General features: G+C 39.9%; 1 protein-coding gene across 1 annotated transcript in view; it reads left to right on the top strand.

The window, feature by feature from the left end:
- Nucleotides 1–16,249, top strand: part of LOC139172475 (uncharacterized) — a gene marked incomplete at its 5' end in the record, with an annotated part of 185,065 nt that overhangs the window by 52,828 nt on the left and 115,988 nt on the right. The window contains 1 exon segment of the mRNA XM_070761622.1: nt 11,890–11,972. Within this exon segment, the coding sequence (XP_070617723.1) occupies nt 11,890–11,972 (83 nt within the window).

Below are 16,249 nucleotides of genomic sequence, written 5' to 3'. Positions count from 1 at the left end.
AAACCCCACAGGCTCCTCCTCCTCCTCCTCCTCCTCCTCCTCCTCCTCCTCCTCCAATCTCACTCCCTTCTAGCATTGATGGTGTTACCTAGCTTGGTAATGCAGTCTGTATTGGTTGCCGATCAGTTTATGGTCACAATTCAAAGTGTTGGTTATAACCTTTAAAGCCCTTCATGGCATCGGACCAGATTATCTGAGGGACCGCCTTCTGCCGCACGAATCCCAGTGACCGGTTAGGTCCCACAGAGTTGGCCTTCTCCGGGTCCCGTCGACTAAACAATGTCGTCTGGCGGGACCCAGGGGAAGAGCCTTCTCTGTGGTGGCTCCGACCCTCTGGAACCAGCTCCCCACAGAGATTAGGATGGCCCCCACCCTCCTTGCCTTTCGTAAACTCCTTAAAACCCACCTCTGCCATCAGGCATGGGGGAATTGAAACATCTCCCCCTTGCCCATGTAGTTTTTGTGTATGATTCGATTGTGTGTTGTTTTTTATATATTGGGGTTTCTTTTGGATTTTTTAACTTAAAATTGTAATTTAGATTGCGAAATACTAGATTTGTTACTATGTTTTGTTTACCATTGTTGTGAGCCGCCCCGAGTCTACGGAGAGGGGCGGCATATAAATCCAATAAATCTAATCTAATCTAATCTAATCTAATGAAACGTCTATAAGACAACAACCAAGCACAGAGAGCACCAAAGACCCCACAGGTTCCTCTTCCTCGTCCTCCTCCTCCCTTCTAGCACTGATGATATTACCTTGTTGGGTAACGAAACCTCTGCAAAAAAACCCAACCCAGTTCAGATAGCACCAAGACCCCCCACCTTGTAACACATCAATCTCAATAGGAGGAAGCAAGATGTGCCTGGCTCACAAGGCCTTATTCAGTAGAGGGCAACCTTCCATGTTCTGATAGTTGTATGTCACCTCTTTAAGTGGAAGCAGGAGAAACCAAATGCCATTGCGGGGTTTTAAAACCAAGTTCTTGCAAAGAGCGAGAAATTCCGCCTCCCGAAGGCTTTTAAACCGAAGGCACCAGATGACATCAGTGGGAGCCTGCGAGCTGTTCCTGTACACTAGTTAAGCCACATGTTTGTACGGGAGAATATATTAAAGCCCATCTGTTTGAACCATATTTAATGTTATAAATTAGGAAAACATCAAAAATGTCAGAAGACAGCAAGCAGCACTTCTCTGTTGTCTTTGAGCTCCATATTTATTAGACTAGTTTGTTATCAAACTATCCTTCCAAACATGAAAAGAACAGCAGGCCTTCTGCAAGAGCCAGATGGCCCGGTTGGTTTTGAAACAGATTCTGGAAGGGTTGAAGAGTATACATATTTCACCAATATCATCCCTTCTTCTTTTTTTTTTAAAGAAAGAAAAAGAATGGGGGAGGGGTGGGATGTAGTTAAATTCCCAGAACTAATCTTTTGTGTGCGCACACCCTTGGAAATACACAAACATCTCTCTCTGGGATAATAATGTATAGTACTGAATATTTTTTTTAAAGATAAAAATACAGATTAACAGAGTTGGAAGGGACCTTGTAGGTCATCTAGTCCAACCCCACAGTGCCCAAGGAGACCTTACACCATTTCTGACCGATCGCAGTCCAGTCTCTTCTTGAAAACTTCCAGTGATGAAGCTCCCACAACTTCTGAAGGCATCTTCTGTTTCATGGATTGATTGTTCTCGCTGTCGGAAAATCCCTCCTTATTTCTTGGTCAGTTTCCATCCATTATTTCTTGTGCCTTGGAAAACAGGTTGATCCCATCCTCTCTGGGACATCCCGTCAATTATTGTAAGACTGCTGTCCTGTCTCCCCCTAGTCCTTTTCTTCACCAGACTAGCCATGTCCAGTTCCTGCAACCGTTCTTTGTATATTTTAGCCTCCAGTCCCCTAATCATCCTGACTGCTCTTTTTGCAACTGTTCTCATTCATATCAATTTCTAATTTTCCTCCAAAAGGAAAGAAATGAATTCAGTGCAATTACTTGGGGTAGATATGGTCTATATATAATAATAATAATAATAATAATTTATTAACCTTGTATGCCGCCCCTCTTTGAAGACTCGGAGCAGCTCACAACAATAACACAGAAATACAAATCTAATATTAAAAAAATATATTAAAAAACCATTATAAAACAGTCATGCAATCCAAACAAACCATACATAAAATAGAACAGCTAGGGGTATGTCAATTTCCCAAAGCCTGGCAACATAGGTGGGTTTTCAGAAGTTTGTGAAAGGCAAGGAGGGTAGGGGCAGTCCTAATCTCCAGGAGGAGTTGATTCCAGAGGGCCGGGGCCGCCACAGAGAAGGCTCTTCCCCTGGGTCCCACCAGACGACATTGTTTTGTTGACAGGAGAAGGCCAACTTTGTGGGACCTAATTGGTCACTGGGATTCGTGTAGCATAAGGAGATCCCGAAGGTATTCTTGTCTGATGCCATGTAGGGCTCCCTGGACCCTCGTAGGGAGTCCGCTCCCCCCTACTATTTAACATTTACATGAAGCCACTGGGTGAGATCATCCAACAGCACAGGGTGAGGTATCAGCTGTAAGCTGATGATACCCAGTTATACATCTCCATCCCATGCCAATTCAATGAAGCAGTTGATGTGATATGCTGGTGCCTTGAAGCTGTAAGAGTCTGGATGGGAATCAACAGGCTCAAACTCAACCCAGAGAAGATCGAGTGGCTCTGGGCATTTCCTCCGAAGGACCATACTATCTGTCAATCCATTGTTCTGGGGAATCGATTGGGGAAAGAAACTTTAACCGCCGTGTTCTGTCGGGCTCTCTGGTAGAATCCTCCCAAAAATTCACAGGTACAAATTTCAGACACACACACATTTGAAAATTCAAAACAATGTTCTTTATAAGGAAAAGTCACTTAAACCAAGCCCTCTTTTGGTATAGCAAAGAGCAGTGGTCTCCAAACAAACTGGTAATTTATACAAGTCCCTTATCAGTTCTGTGATACTTAGCTTGCAGCTGTGAGGCAATTCACAGTCCTTCTTCTTTCACAAAGTGAAACACACTTTGCTCTGGTTTAGTTTCAAAGCGGGGAAAAATCAGCACACAAAAAGTCAAAGTCTATAAAGCAGTCACGAAACACAATGATCAGATAATCCTCCACAATGGCCAAACCCACAGGCTGCTATTTATAGCAGCCTCACTAATGACCACAGCCCCACCCAACCACATGTGGCCTCATTTTCTTTGATAATAATCTCTCAGTTGTTGCTGCCTATGCATCGCTCTCCGCATGTGTGGCTGTATCATTAACTCTTGTTCTGAATCCCAAGGAGGAGCTAGATAATTGATCTCCTTCTGAGCTGTCTGCAACATTCTCCTCCTCCCTGTCACTCATGTCTTCTTGGTCAGAGGAGCCTTCATCATCAGATTCCACCGGGGGCAAAACAGACCTGCAGCATGTGGATGTCTCCCCCATATCCACAGTCCTTGGGGCAGGAGCAGGGCCAGAGCTAACCACAACACTCCACAGAAAGGGTCTGCAATCTGGAAGTCCTCCTGGACCCCAGAATATACAGTATATATAGTGGTACCTCTACCTAAGAACGCCTCTACTTAAGAACTTTTCTAGATAAGAACCGGATTTTTTTGCCTCTTCTTAAGAACCATTTTCTACTTAAGAACCTGAGCCTGGAAAAATTTCCCAAGAAATTTGAGAGCAGCACGAAGGCCCGGCCAGTTTCCTGCCATGTCACAGTCCATTTTAAATACGTAGTGGAATAAAGGGTTAACAAAATGATTAGAACTCAAAATAAAAGAAGTTCTTATTATTTTATTCTGGATTGCTTATAAGATTCTGTAAAGGGGATCACCTTCAGATTTACTTTATAGCTCTCAGCAATTTGATTGAGGCTTTTGAAAACTTCAGCATTAAATAACCAACCAATATTAAATATGATTTTGTAAGTCACAGCATAAGGCGTAAGAAATTCAAGCTGACAAAACCCCATATATTCTTTCTCTCTCTCTCTCTCTCCCTCTTCCCAATCAATCCTTTTTTTATATCGCATGATAACGACAGAGGTGAATTTTACCATTCTTTCCACCCTACTGGTAATGAACAAATTCACTGCTTATTACTTTGGACTTGATCTCTGGCAAAACACCCCTGGAACAAACAATTTGATTTGTCAACCCCTTTGCAAGAAGTCCTCAATCAGTGTCACTGATCCAAATTTAAAAAGCAAAGTGCATTTGACTGCAAGACCCCAAGACTGATTAGAGCTCCAGGTTCAGTGAATTGTACGAGACAGGACAGCAATCAGATTATTAACTCCACTTGAAAATACTTGGTGGTACCTTGGGATTAGCATGCATATTTTGATATAGATCGATAAGCAATCTCCTTTTGATAAGAAATGGCTGCAGCATTCATTTGGCTGATCAAAGGTAGATACCAGCGTACGGTGACAGCCAGCTATTGTTTCCTGCTGTCTCTACAGGAGAGAGTCTCTATTAAAAGGAAGAAAAACAAAGAAAAACTCCGTCTTTTTAATACTGTCGCCGTGGAAAGCCAACAGAGAGTTGGAAAAAAAATTAACTGCTTCTGGAGACCCAAACACAATTAGCAGAGAAAGAAGTTTGACTCCTTCAGAAGGCATCACGAGCCTTCACCATGGATGTGCCGAGAATGTACAAAGCACCAAGAAAAAAGTGTTCCGAGGATCGCACCCTATTAAAAAGATTTGTCCCAGCATTTTCTGGAGTTGTAACCAGGAGAATCCAGCTGGTTCGTACAGGTTATGGAGAACTGGTAGCAGAAATTTTGAATAGTTCAGAGAACTGGCAAATATGAAAGATAAAACCTACAAAATATGCCCATGTTACACCAACACTCCACAGTCTGCATTGGTTGCCGATCAGTTTCCGGTCACAATTCAAAGTGTTGGTTATGACCTATAAAGCCCTTCATGGCACCGGACCAGATTATCTCAGGGACCGCCTTCTGCTGCACGAATCCCAGCGACCAGTTAGGTCCCACAGAGTGGGTCTTCTCCGGGTCCCGTCAACTAAACAATGTCGCTTGGTGGGACCCAGGAGAAGAGTCTTCTCTGTGGCGGCCCTGGCCCTCTGGAACCAACTCCCCCCAGAGATTAGAATTGCCCCCACCCTCCTTGCCTTTTGTAAGCTTCTTAAAACCCACTTCTGCTGCCAGGCATGGGGGAACTGAGATACTTTCCCCCCCTAGGCCTTTACAATTTTATGCATGGTATGGCTGTATGTATGTTTGGTTTTATAATAAGGGTTTTTAACTGTTTTAATATTGGATTGTTATATGCTGTTTTTATTACTGTTGTTAGCCGCCCCGAGTCTACGGAGAGGGGCGGCATACAAATCCAATAAATAAGTAAGTAAGTAAGTAAGTAAGTAAGTAAGTAAGTAAGTAAGTAAGTAAGTAAATATGTAAGTAAGTAAGTAAGTAAGTAAGTAAGTAAATAAATAAATAAATAAATAAATCAACGAATGAATGAATGAATAAATAAGAAAGAAAGAAAGAAAGAAAGAAAGAATGGTTGCAGGAACGGGATATGCCTAGGTTAAAGAAAAGAAAGACCAGGGGTGAAATAAAAGCCATCTTCCGATATCCGAGGGGATGCCACAAAAGAAGATGGGTCAAGCTATTCTCCAAAGCACCTGAAGGCAGGACAAGAAGGAATAGATGGAAACTAATCAAGGAGAGAAGCAACTACAGAGAAATTTCCTGACAGCTAGAACAATTAACCAGTGGAACAGCTTGCCTCCAGAAGTTGTGCATTGCTCCAATGATGGAAGTTTTTAAGAGGAGATTGGAAAACCATTTGTCTGAAGTGGTATAGGGTTTCATGCCTGAGAATGGGGTTGGACTAGAGGACCTCTAAGATCCCTTCCAACTCCATTATTCTATTCTATTCTATTCTATTCTATTCTATTCTATGGAATTTCTATTCTATGGAATTTCTATAGGTGTTTCAACACTGGAGGTTTTTAAGAAGAGATTGAATAACCATTTGTTTGAAATAGTATGGGTTTTCTGTTTGAGCAGGGGGTTGGACTAGAAGACCTCCGGGATCTCTTTCTTCTTTGCTGTTCTGTTCTGTTCCAATATGGTATATTTAGAACTTTAAAAGGAATGTGCAGAGTTAAGGATCAGCTACAGCAATAGGATTCAGGCAGCGTTCCCAGTCTTTCAGCCCAGGAAGATCAGAATAAAAATCAGATCAATAATTTAAGAGTAATATGCCTTAGCCAACACCATCTCGTTTAAAAAGAATGAATATATAGCTTAACACTCTGCTGGCTTAATGCCCGGTGGTTGAAGCTAAGTTCTGATAAATCTCTTCTTCTATTGTGGGGAGCTGGAAAGTTGATTTTCCTCATCTGTCAAAATGAATCACTTAAGGACCCACATTCTTTGGGAAATGAGCAGTTTTACTTCCGAATACAATGTCTATTTAGCATCAGAGGGAAATGTTGTACCTTCCCCACTCTCTTTTTAAGCCAAATATGTTAACTAAATATAGACACATGGAAACGCGTTCATTTGACCGTTTCTTTCATAAATTCTGCTTATTTAATTTACAGAGGAAAAGAGAGAGAGAGAAAGAGAGAGGGGGGAGGAAGGAAGGAGGGAAAGGAAAGGAAGGAAGGAAAAAGGGAAAGGAAGGAAGGAAGGAAGGAAGAAAAAGAGAGAATGAAACAAAAGGAAGAACATAAAGGAAATGAAATTATTCACCTGCTCTAAATTTCTGAGAGAAGGAGGGAGAAAGAATGAGAGATAGAGAGAAGGAGGGAGGGAGAGAGACAGAAGGAGACTGAAAGAAAGGGAGAGAGAGAAGGAGGGAAGGGAGAATAGAGAGAGAATTAGGGAGAAAGGAGGGAGAGAGAGAAGAGGGAGGCAGAGAAGTCAGAGAAAGAGGAGAGAGAGAGAAAGAAAGAAAGAGGGAGGGGGGAGGGAGGGGGGAAGGAGGGAGGGAGGGAGAGAAAGAGAGGGGGAAGGAAGGAAGGAAAGGAACGAAGGAAGGAAGGAAAGAAGGAAAAGAAAGAAAGAAAGAGGGAGGGGGAGGGAGGGAAGGAGGGAGGGAGGGAGAGAAAGGGAAAGGGGGAAGGAAGAAAGGAAGGGAAGGAAGGAAGAAAAGGAAGGAAGGAAGAAAAGAAGGAAAGAAGGGAAAGAGAGAAAGAAAGAAAGAAAAAGAAAAAGAGAATGAAACAGAAGGAAGAACATAAAGGAAAGGAAATTATTCACTTGGTCTAAATTTCTGAGAGAAGGAGGGAGAAAGAATGAGTGATAGAGAGAAGGAGGGAGGGAGAGAGACAGAAGGAGATTGAAATAAAGGGAGAGAGAGAAGGAGGAAGGAAGGGAGAAGAGAGAGAGAGAGAGAAACAGGGAGAGAGGAGGGAGAGAGAGAAGAGGGAGGCAGAGAAGTCAGAAAGAGGAGAGAGAAAGAAAGAGAGAGAGAGAGAGAGAAAGAAAGAAGGAAGGAAGGAAGGAAGGAAAGAAAGAGGGAGGGAGGGAAGAAAGGAGGGAGGGAGGGAGAGAGAGAAAGTTGGTGGAATTCAAGTCGAATATATCAGGATAAAATTGGAGTAGACAAAACCCCCATAAAAATGAAATTAATCCCAAGGCTATTACCTTTGTCCCCAATGTGGCAGATATTAGCTGTTTTCAGGAAACCAGAAATCCCTACAAGAGTGCTTTTAAGGTTGTTTTTCCCCCCTCTTTTCTGGGAGGGAGAGAAAGGCTTAAGTTTAACCTTCAATAAAATCCAAATTTATGTGCATCAGATTTATCACTGGCCTTCCATTATTGCTGAGACTGGCTGGTTTTTTTTGTCTTCTTTTTTTCATGGACGGGAATAAGATATAGGCTGTTGCCTTATCGGGCATTTGGTTACTGATGGCACAGAGATCTTTCATAACTCTTGATAAATTACATTAAGTGCTTTTTCACGTCTCGGCCCCCCCAACACAAAACCCACCCAGATGTATTTTTACAGTGATGGTAATATGAGTATAAAATAGAGTTAAAGAAGCATGAAAAAAATTAAAAAAATTAATGGGTTCCATAATATAATTAATATTGTGTATGTATTTAATATTAAACATTATGTATTAATAAGAATTTATAATATTTAATAATACTATATCACTGCTAATAATAATAACTGGTCCCACCCTAAAAAAATCTTGACTGGTCCTTATAATGTCTCCACATTAGCACATTTGTCAATTACAAAATGTCAAATAATAATAATAATAATAATAATAATAATAATAATAATAATAATTATTATTATTATTATTATTATTATTATTATTATTATTATTATTATTATTGTTGTTATTGTTATTATTATTATTGTTGTTGTTGTTGTTGTTATTATTGTTATTATTGTTATTATTGTTATTATTATTGTTATTATTGTTATTATTGTTATTATTATTGTTATTATTGTTATTATTGTTATTATTATTATTTATTGGATTTGTATGCCGCCCCTCTCCGCAGACTCGGGGCGACATTACTTGCATCTACATATATACGAGGGTTATCCAAAGTGAAGGTCTGCAAAAAATTTTACTACCACACTGTGAGCATGGCTTCTTTTTTTGGGGGGGAGGGCTTGCCAGCCATATGACCAGGTGGGAGTGGCTTAATGATCATGTGACCAGAGGGTGGCTTAAAGGTCATGTGACTGGCTTAAAGGTGGCCAACTTGACCTCACTCAGATCAAGGGTTCAGGTTAGGGTGCCTGGCCTCTCCTCACCTCAAAGAGATACAATTTCCCTCTCTATTTACTATTACTGAACCTCCAAAATACACTATTTAATTCTATGTATACATAACGTATGGATCCATACATAGTACACACAGGCACACAAAAGTATACATTATCTGCTATATAAACTATATGTGTGTGTATCCAAGCTCCATGCTCTACAATAATGTAATAAGGTCCTAAGCATTTTTTTTTACTGTGTAAATCCTTCAAAGCTTAACATGGAGAAAAAAAAGGGGGGGGGGAAAGAAAAAACTCAGTTAAGTAAAGCTGGTTTCTATATTGTTTGGACATAATGCAGTGCTCAGTCTAAATCATAAGGGAATAAGGCACTTAAAATAAGGGTGTCACATTTCGTGGTAATAAATAGCAGATTGATTCAACCTCCCGGTTGATCCCGCCCGTTTACTTATGTACAAGATGGAAAATATAGTACCGAAGCCACTGTGATTTACTCTTTGGGAATGAGACACTCTGTATTAGCTTAAATAATTGTAGGAGTCCAGCGCTGACAATTTATTTCAGCCTCAAGCGAACCCATGCTTGGATAAAGTTGCTATGCATACAACACTTGCATTACAGTGTCAAGCAACCTCGCTGCGGAACCTAAACACACAGTTTGTTTTGCCTTGGGGAAAACATTCATTCGTTTTAGCCAAGAGAATGTCCTAAATTCACGGGAACTTATTTATTTATTTTTTATTATTATTTATTAGATTTGTATGCTGCCCTTCTCTGAAAACTCGGGGCGGCTCACAAAGTAAATATTTATTTATTTATAATAATAATAATAATAATAATAACAACAACAACAACAATAATAATAATAGTGGTCGAAAATGAGCAAGCAAAACTACTATGGGACTTCCGACTTCAGACTGACCGAATTCTGAAGCATAACACACCAGACATTGTGATCATGGAGAAAAAGAAAGTATGGATCATCGACATTGCAATCCCAGGAGACAGCAGAATTGAGGAGAAGCAACTAGAGAAATTAGTGAAATACGAAGATCTAAAAATCGAGCTGCAACGACTCTGGCATAAGCCAGTGAAAGGGGTCCCAGTGGTACTTGGCACACTGCGCGCAGTGTCAAAGGATCTCAGCGGACATTTGAAAACCATCGGAATTGACAAAATCTCCATCTGTCAATTGCAAAAGGCCGCTTTACTGGGATCGGCAAACATAATTCGCCGCTACATCATACAGTCCTAGGTACTTGGGAACTGGTGATGAAATACGAAATCCAGCATAGTGATCTCGTTTGCTGTGTTGTACTGACGTAATAATAGCAATAATAATAACAATAATAATAACAGCAATAACAGCAATAACAGCAATAACAGCAATAACAGCAATAACAGCAACAGCAACAGCAACAGCAACAATAACAATGACAATGACAATGACAATGACAATGACAATGACAATGACAATGACAATAACAATAATTTATTAGACTTGTATGCTGCCCCTCTCCAAAGATTCTTTGGGAATTTGACAAAATTCCCTGTGCAATTTGGCTATTTATTGTATTTATATACCGCTCACTCCAAACGGACTCTGAGTGGCTAACAATCGGAATAAACACAACAACAATAAAAGCAGTTAAAATCCAATAATAAAAATCAATAATAACAATAATATAAAAACATACATATTTGCAATCAGCCTAATTCCAGGCCTGCTGGAAAAGCCAGGTCTTTTTTAATAGCTTTTGGGAAGACCGGTAAGGTAGAAATAATGTGGATCTCTGGAGGCAAACGGGTTGGAGCCGCCACACAGAAGGCTCTTTCCTGAGGTCCCACCAACTGACATTGTTTGACGGATGGGACCTGGAGAAGGCCGACTCTGTGGACCCTTACTGGCCGTAGCGAGGTATGAGGGAGGAGGCGGTCCTGTAAATAGTCTGGCCTTGAGCCATTTAGGGCGTTCAAGGTGATAACCACCACCCTAAATTGTGTTCAGAGACCAACTGGCAACCAATGCAGCACATTGGAAAAGAGGGATGGACTGTTGCGAGAGAGTTAATTTTCATATTGGTATGTAAATCAGTTTTTGGCAGTTGGAAGATAGAATTCTTGGGGGATTTGTATGCTGACTGTTGGTGAATCTGCATCACAGAGAGCAGATGTATAGAGAAATATAGTTATACTGTCAAGTTTTTTATTTGTGTAAATATGAAACCAGTTCAATGAGAAAAGAAGAAATAAAAGCATAAGATTTATATTGGAGTCATTGTACAGTATCTGTACCCCAATATACATAGTATCACAGTTCTGCTATGAAGAGTCTCTGCTTATAACCACAGTTCTGCTATGAAGAGTCTCTGCTTATAACCATAAATAACATAGAAATCCAACAATTCTGCACCAGCTGAAGTCTCCGAACACTCTTCAAGAGTCTACGGAGAGGGGCGGCATACAAATCTAATCTAATAAATAAATAGCCTCGGAACTCTCTTTCTCAATTTCGGAAAGATCCATTTAGGCAGGTTGTAAACCCATGTCCTGGAACAGCCCTCCTCAACCTTCTGGCCCTGCCTATTTGATGGATTTATTTATTTGCAGAAGAAGAGCTGGAAGGGTCCTTGGAGGTCTTCTAGTCTAACCCCCGATACCACCTCCAACAAACAATCTCTTCATAAAAACCTCCAGTGTTGGAGCACCCAATAGTGGGTCACTATTGATGCGGATTGTGCAATTTGTGTGCGACCACTACCGATGCTAGTCCTCTGGGCACCACCATCTTTTTTCTTCAATTTTTTGTATTTTTGCTTCATGTGCATGCACAGAGGCAGATATGACAAGGGGACATGAGCCTGTACAAGATTTCGGTGCATACGGAATTAACTTCTTAGTGGTAACGTCTTCTGTCTTGTTCTTTTGTCATTTTTCCTGGCCATAATCTATGGATTTAATGATTCCTTCATCTGCTTCTGCACACACAAACAGAATATTTAGTCAGGGAATATGTACAAATACACTGCTCAAAAAAATAAAGGGAACACTCAAAGAACACATCCCAGATCTAAATGAATGAAATATTCTCATACTTTGTTCTGTACAAAGTTGAATGTGTACGACAGCCTGTGAAACTTTATTTATCTATCTATCTATCTATCTATCTATCTATCTATCTATCTATCTATCTATCTATCTATTTATTTTATCCAATACACAATGAGGGTTTTAGTAGGTATATATCTATATACACATAGTAAAATACATGATGAAGGTTATAGAGGAGATACTCATAGCAAAATATATCTAAGAAATAATAGAACATTTCAATGAAAGAATAGAAGAGATAAAGGAATAGAAGAAAGGTATAGGAGATATAGGAGAGCAATAGGACAAGGGAAGGAAGGCACTCTAGTGCACTTGTACTCACCCCTTACTGACCTCTTAGGAATCTGGATAGGTCAACCGTAGATAATCTAAGGGTAAAATGTTGGGGGTTTGGGGATGACACTATGGAGTCTGGTAATGAGTTCCACACTTCGACAACTTGGTTACTGAAGCCATATTTTTTGCAGTCAAGTTTGGAGCGGTTAATATTAAGTTTAAATCTGTTGTGTGGTCTTGTGTTGTTGTGGTTGAAGCTGAAGTAGTCGCCGACAGGCAGGACGTTGCAGCATATGATCTTGTGGGCAATACTTAGACCTTGTTTAAGGCGTCTTAGTTCTAAACTTTCTAGGCCCAGGATTGAAAGTCTAGTCTCGTAGGGTATTCTATTTTGAGTGGAGGAGTGAAGGGCTCTTCTGATGAAGTATCTCTGGACATTTTCAAGGGTGTTAATGTCTGAGATGCGATATGGGTTCCAAACAGATTGTCACTGATTGTCAATCAGTGTTGCTTCCTAAGTGGACAGTTTGATCTCACAGAAGTTTGATTTACTTGGAGTTATATTGTGATGTTTAAGTGTTCCCTTTATTTCTTTTTTGAGCCATGTATATATGTTGCTTCACTTAATTTTTGTTGCAAACATCTAGGAGCTTCAGCCGAAAGGTGGTACAGACACTGTGTTTTTTTTTTAAAAAAAACCTCAGCTCAATATAATTATTTGCGGATGTGCATTATAAGGATTGCCAAAGGAATCCCAGAAGAACAGATGTTTAGGGTTTGAGTCAGGCAATCAATGTTGCTCTGGTTCTTTAATCTGCTAAATTTGTGCTTGACAACAATTTGTCATCCATCCCTGAGCATGGAGCCAAGGGGAAAATGCTAGGTACATTACAAGCATTAACGATTGCAAAAGAAGATCCTGTATCTAACTGGGAGGCCATAAAATTCCAGCTGATCTGAACATCAAAGGGTTTACTAGAGAGGGCAAACATCTAAGAAAAGATTAGATAATGGCCAGAAAGAACAGGTGCAATTTAAGGAGAGTAAATTGGGTTACAGGAAGTCTCAGGCAAATATTTTGCTTTAAAAACACACACACACAAAGCAATGAATTGTCTTCTATTCCCATGAAGTGGTTCCTTCTAAGAAGCATGTGACAAGTAGAGTTTGTGACAGGAAGGGATGTTTTCATTGTGTTTTGGGGAATTCCATTCTTACTGATTTTATTGTTCTTGAACTGATTATTCTTATTCTTATTCTTATTCTTATTCTTATTCTTATTCTTATTCTTATTCTTATTCTTATTCTTATTCTTATTCTTATTCTTATTCTTATTCTTATTCTTATTCTTATTCTTATTCTTATTCTTATTCTTATTCTTATTCTTATTCTTATTCTTATTCTTATTCTTATTCTTATTCTTATTCTTATTCTTATTCTTATTCTTATTCTTATTCTTATTCTTATTCTTATTCTTATTCTTATTCTTATTCTTATTCTTATTTATTGGATTTGTATGCCGCCCCTCTCCGCAGACTCGGGGCGGCTAATAACAGAATAAAAACAGCATGTAAATCCAATACTAAAAACAGCTAAAAAAACCTTATTTCTAAAACCAAACATACATACAAACAAACATACATACCATGCATAAATTGTAAAGGCCTAGGGGGAAAGAATATCTCAGTTCCCCCATGCCTGATGGCAGAGGTGGGTTTTTAGGAGCTTATGAAAGGCGAGAAGGGTGGTGGCAATTCTAATCTCCGGGGGGAGTTGGTTCCAGAGGGTCGGGGTCGCCACAGAGAAGGCTCTTCCCCTGGGCCCCGCCAAACGACATTGTTTTGTTGACTTCATGAACTCAATCTGTATAGTCTGGAGGACAGAAGGAAAAGGGGGGGGAAACATTTAAATATGTTAAAGGGTTAAATAAGGTCCAGGAGGGAAGTGTTTTTAATAGGAAAGTGAACACAAGAATAAGGGGACACAATCTGAAGTTAGTTGGGGGAAAGATCAAAGGCAACATGAGAAAATATTATTTTACTGAAAGAGTAGTAGATCCTTGAAACAAACTTCCAGCAGACATGGTAGATAAATCCACAGTAACTGAATTTAAACATGCCTGGGATAAACATAGATCCATCCTAAGATGAAATACAGAAAATAGTATAAGGGCAGACTAGATGGATCATGAGGTCTTTTTCTGCCATCAGTCTTCTATGTTTCTATGTTTCTAAGAAAATTATAGCAATAGCAATAGCATTTAGACTTATATACCACTTCATAGTGCTTTTACAGTCCTCTAAACAACTTACAAAATCAGCCTATCACCCCCAACAATCTGGGTCCTCGTTTTCCCCACCTGGGAAGGATGGAAGGCTGAGTCAACCTTGAGTCGGTGGTGAGATTTGAACTGCTGAACTACAGCTAGCAGTTAGCTGAAGTAGCCTGCAATGCTGCACTCTAACTACGGCGCCCATCAACTCTCTTTATACTCTTCATCAAAGCAAATTTTAAGCCACCTAACACGGAGATGGCTTGGAAAGGAAATAGGGGAAATTTCTTGAGGACCCAAAAGAAAACCCTTAACGCACTCAGCTGGACCAATCAGCAATCAATCTTCCTTAGTTTGTCTCCAGAGATTTAAAAAATATGAAGACTGAGAAGGCCAAACAAGAATTTATTTATTATTATTTATTTATTATTTAGATTTGTATGCCACCCCTCTCTGCAGACTCGGGGCAGCTCACAGTAAGATACAACAATTCATAACAAATCCAAATAAATTTAAAATATTTAAAAAGAACCCCATTTTTCTAACAAACACACACACAAACATACCATGCATAAATTGTACATGCCCGGGGGAGGTGTTTCAGTTCCCCCATGCCTGACAACAAAGGTGGGTTTTAAGGAGTTTACGGAAGGCAGGGAGAGTAGGGGCAGTTTTAATCTCTGGGGGGAGTTGGTCCCAGAGAGTCGGGGCCACCACAGAGAAGGCTCTTCCCCTGGGGCCCACCAACCGACATTGTTTAGTTGACAGGACCCGGAGAAGGCCCACTCTGTGGGACCTAATCGGTCGCTGGAATTCATGTGGCAGAAGGCAGTCTCAGAGATATTCTGGTCCAGTGCCATGAAGGGCTTTAAAGGTCATAACCAGAATGCTATAAAGAATGCTTTAAAGCTAAAACAGAAAATGTGAAGCAGATAGCTTTAGTGAAATTTACATCTTAATCAGTGTATTTATGATGGAACTGCATTCACTGATATTACAATAATTCAGAGAAACTTCTTAGCTGGTGATTTTCATTTTTCTCTCAAGAGGAAAGCAGAACGTATTACATCCAACACAAGAGTACCGTTCTGTGTACAATAGGCTCTCCTTATTTGCTGAATTACCCAGGAATCAAATTCATTTCCTCTGTAAAATGAGAAGCAAGGAAACATTTATTTAAAATATTTTACAGTAGCTGACATGCACAAGATTTCATTCCATTCCCATTTTAAGTGGGGTTGCAAGCAGGCCTGGTATGAAGCCATGTCTCTGATCAGGCTTACAACTGTAGACAGATTTAATTATATTTCTCCCCTTTGATGTTTGGCTTCCTGGGCAATTTTTGTATATGGACTTAGAAGTGCCTGGAAAGGAGCTCTCTGCCCCTGGAATAAAAGAAGGAGTCTGAAACAGTTGAAAAATCTGGCGACAAGACCCGAGCCTCAAATATAACCATCATACCATAAATAAAATAATTGAAAATTTATTATCTCTGTTGTGGTTTTTGTTAGACCAGTTCACACTGCTGAATTAACACCTTGACATTTTTCACTTTCTAACAATTTATAATTCTCTCTCTCCCCTTTCTCAGTTTTCTCCCTTCCTGCCTTCCTTCCTTCCTTCCTTCCTTCCTTCCTCCCTTCTCTCTCTTCTCTCCCTCCCTTCTATAGATCAATTGATCAATTGATTCATCAATCCACTCATACATCCATGCATCCATCCATCCTTCTTTATAATCTCTCTCTCCCTCCTTCATTTTAGATAGCATTTTATTCCAACTTCATTTTAAATCGTATGTTATTCCAATTTCATTTTAAATTGTACTTTAT

Source organism: Erythrolamprus reginae, chromosome 9, assembly GCF_031021105.1.
Source record: "Erythrolamprus reginae isolate rEryReg1 chromosome 9, rEryReg1.hap1, whole genome shotgun sequence".
Classification (NCBI taxonomy): Eukaryota; Metazoa; Chordata; class Lepidosauria; order Squamata; family Dipsadidae; genus Erythrolamprus; species Erythrolamprus reginae.
This window is presented reverse-complemented; position numbering and strand designations above follow the sequence as displayed.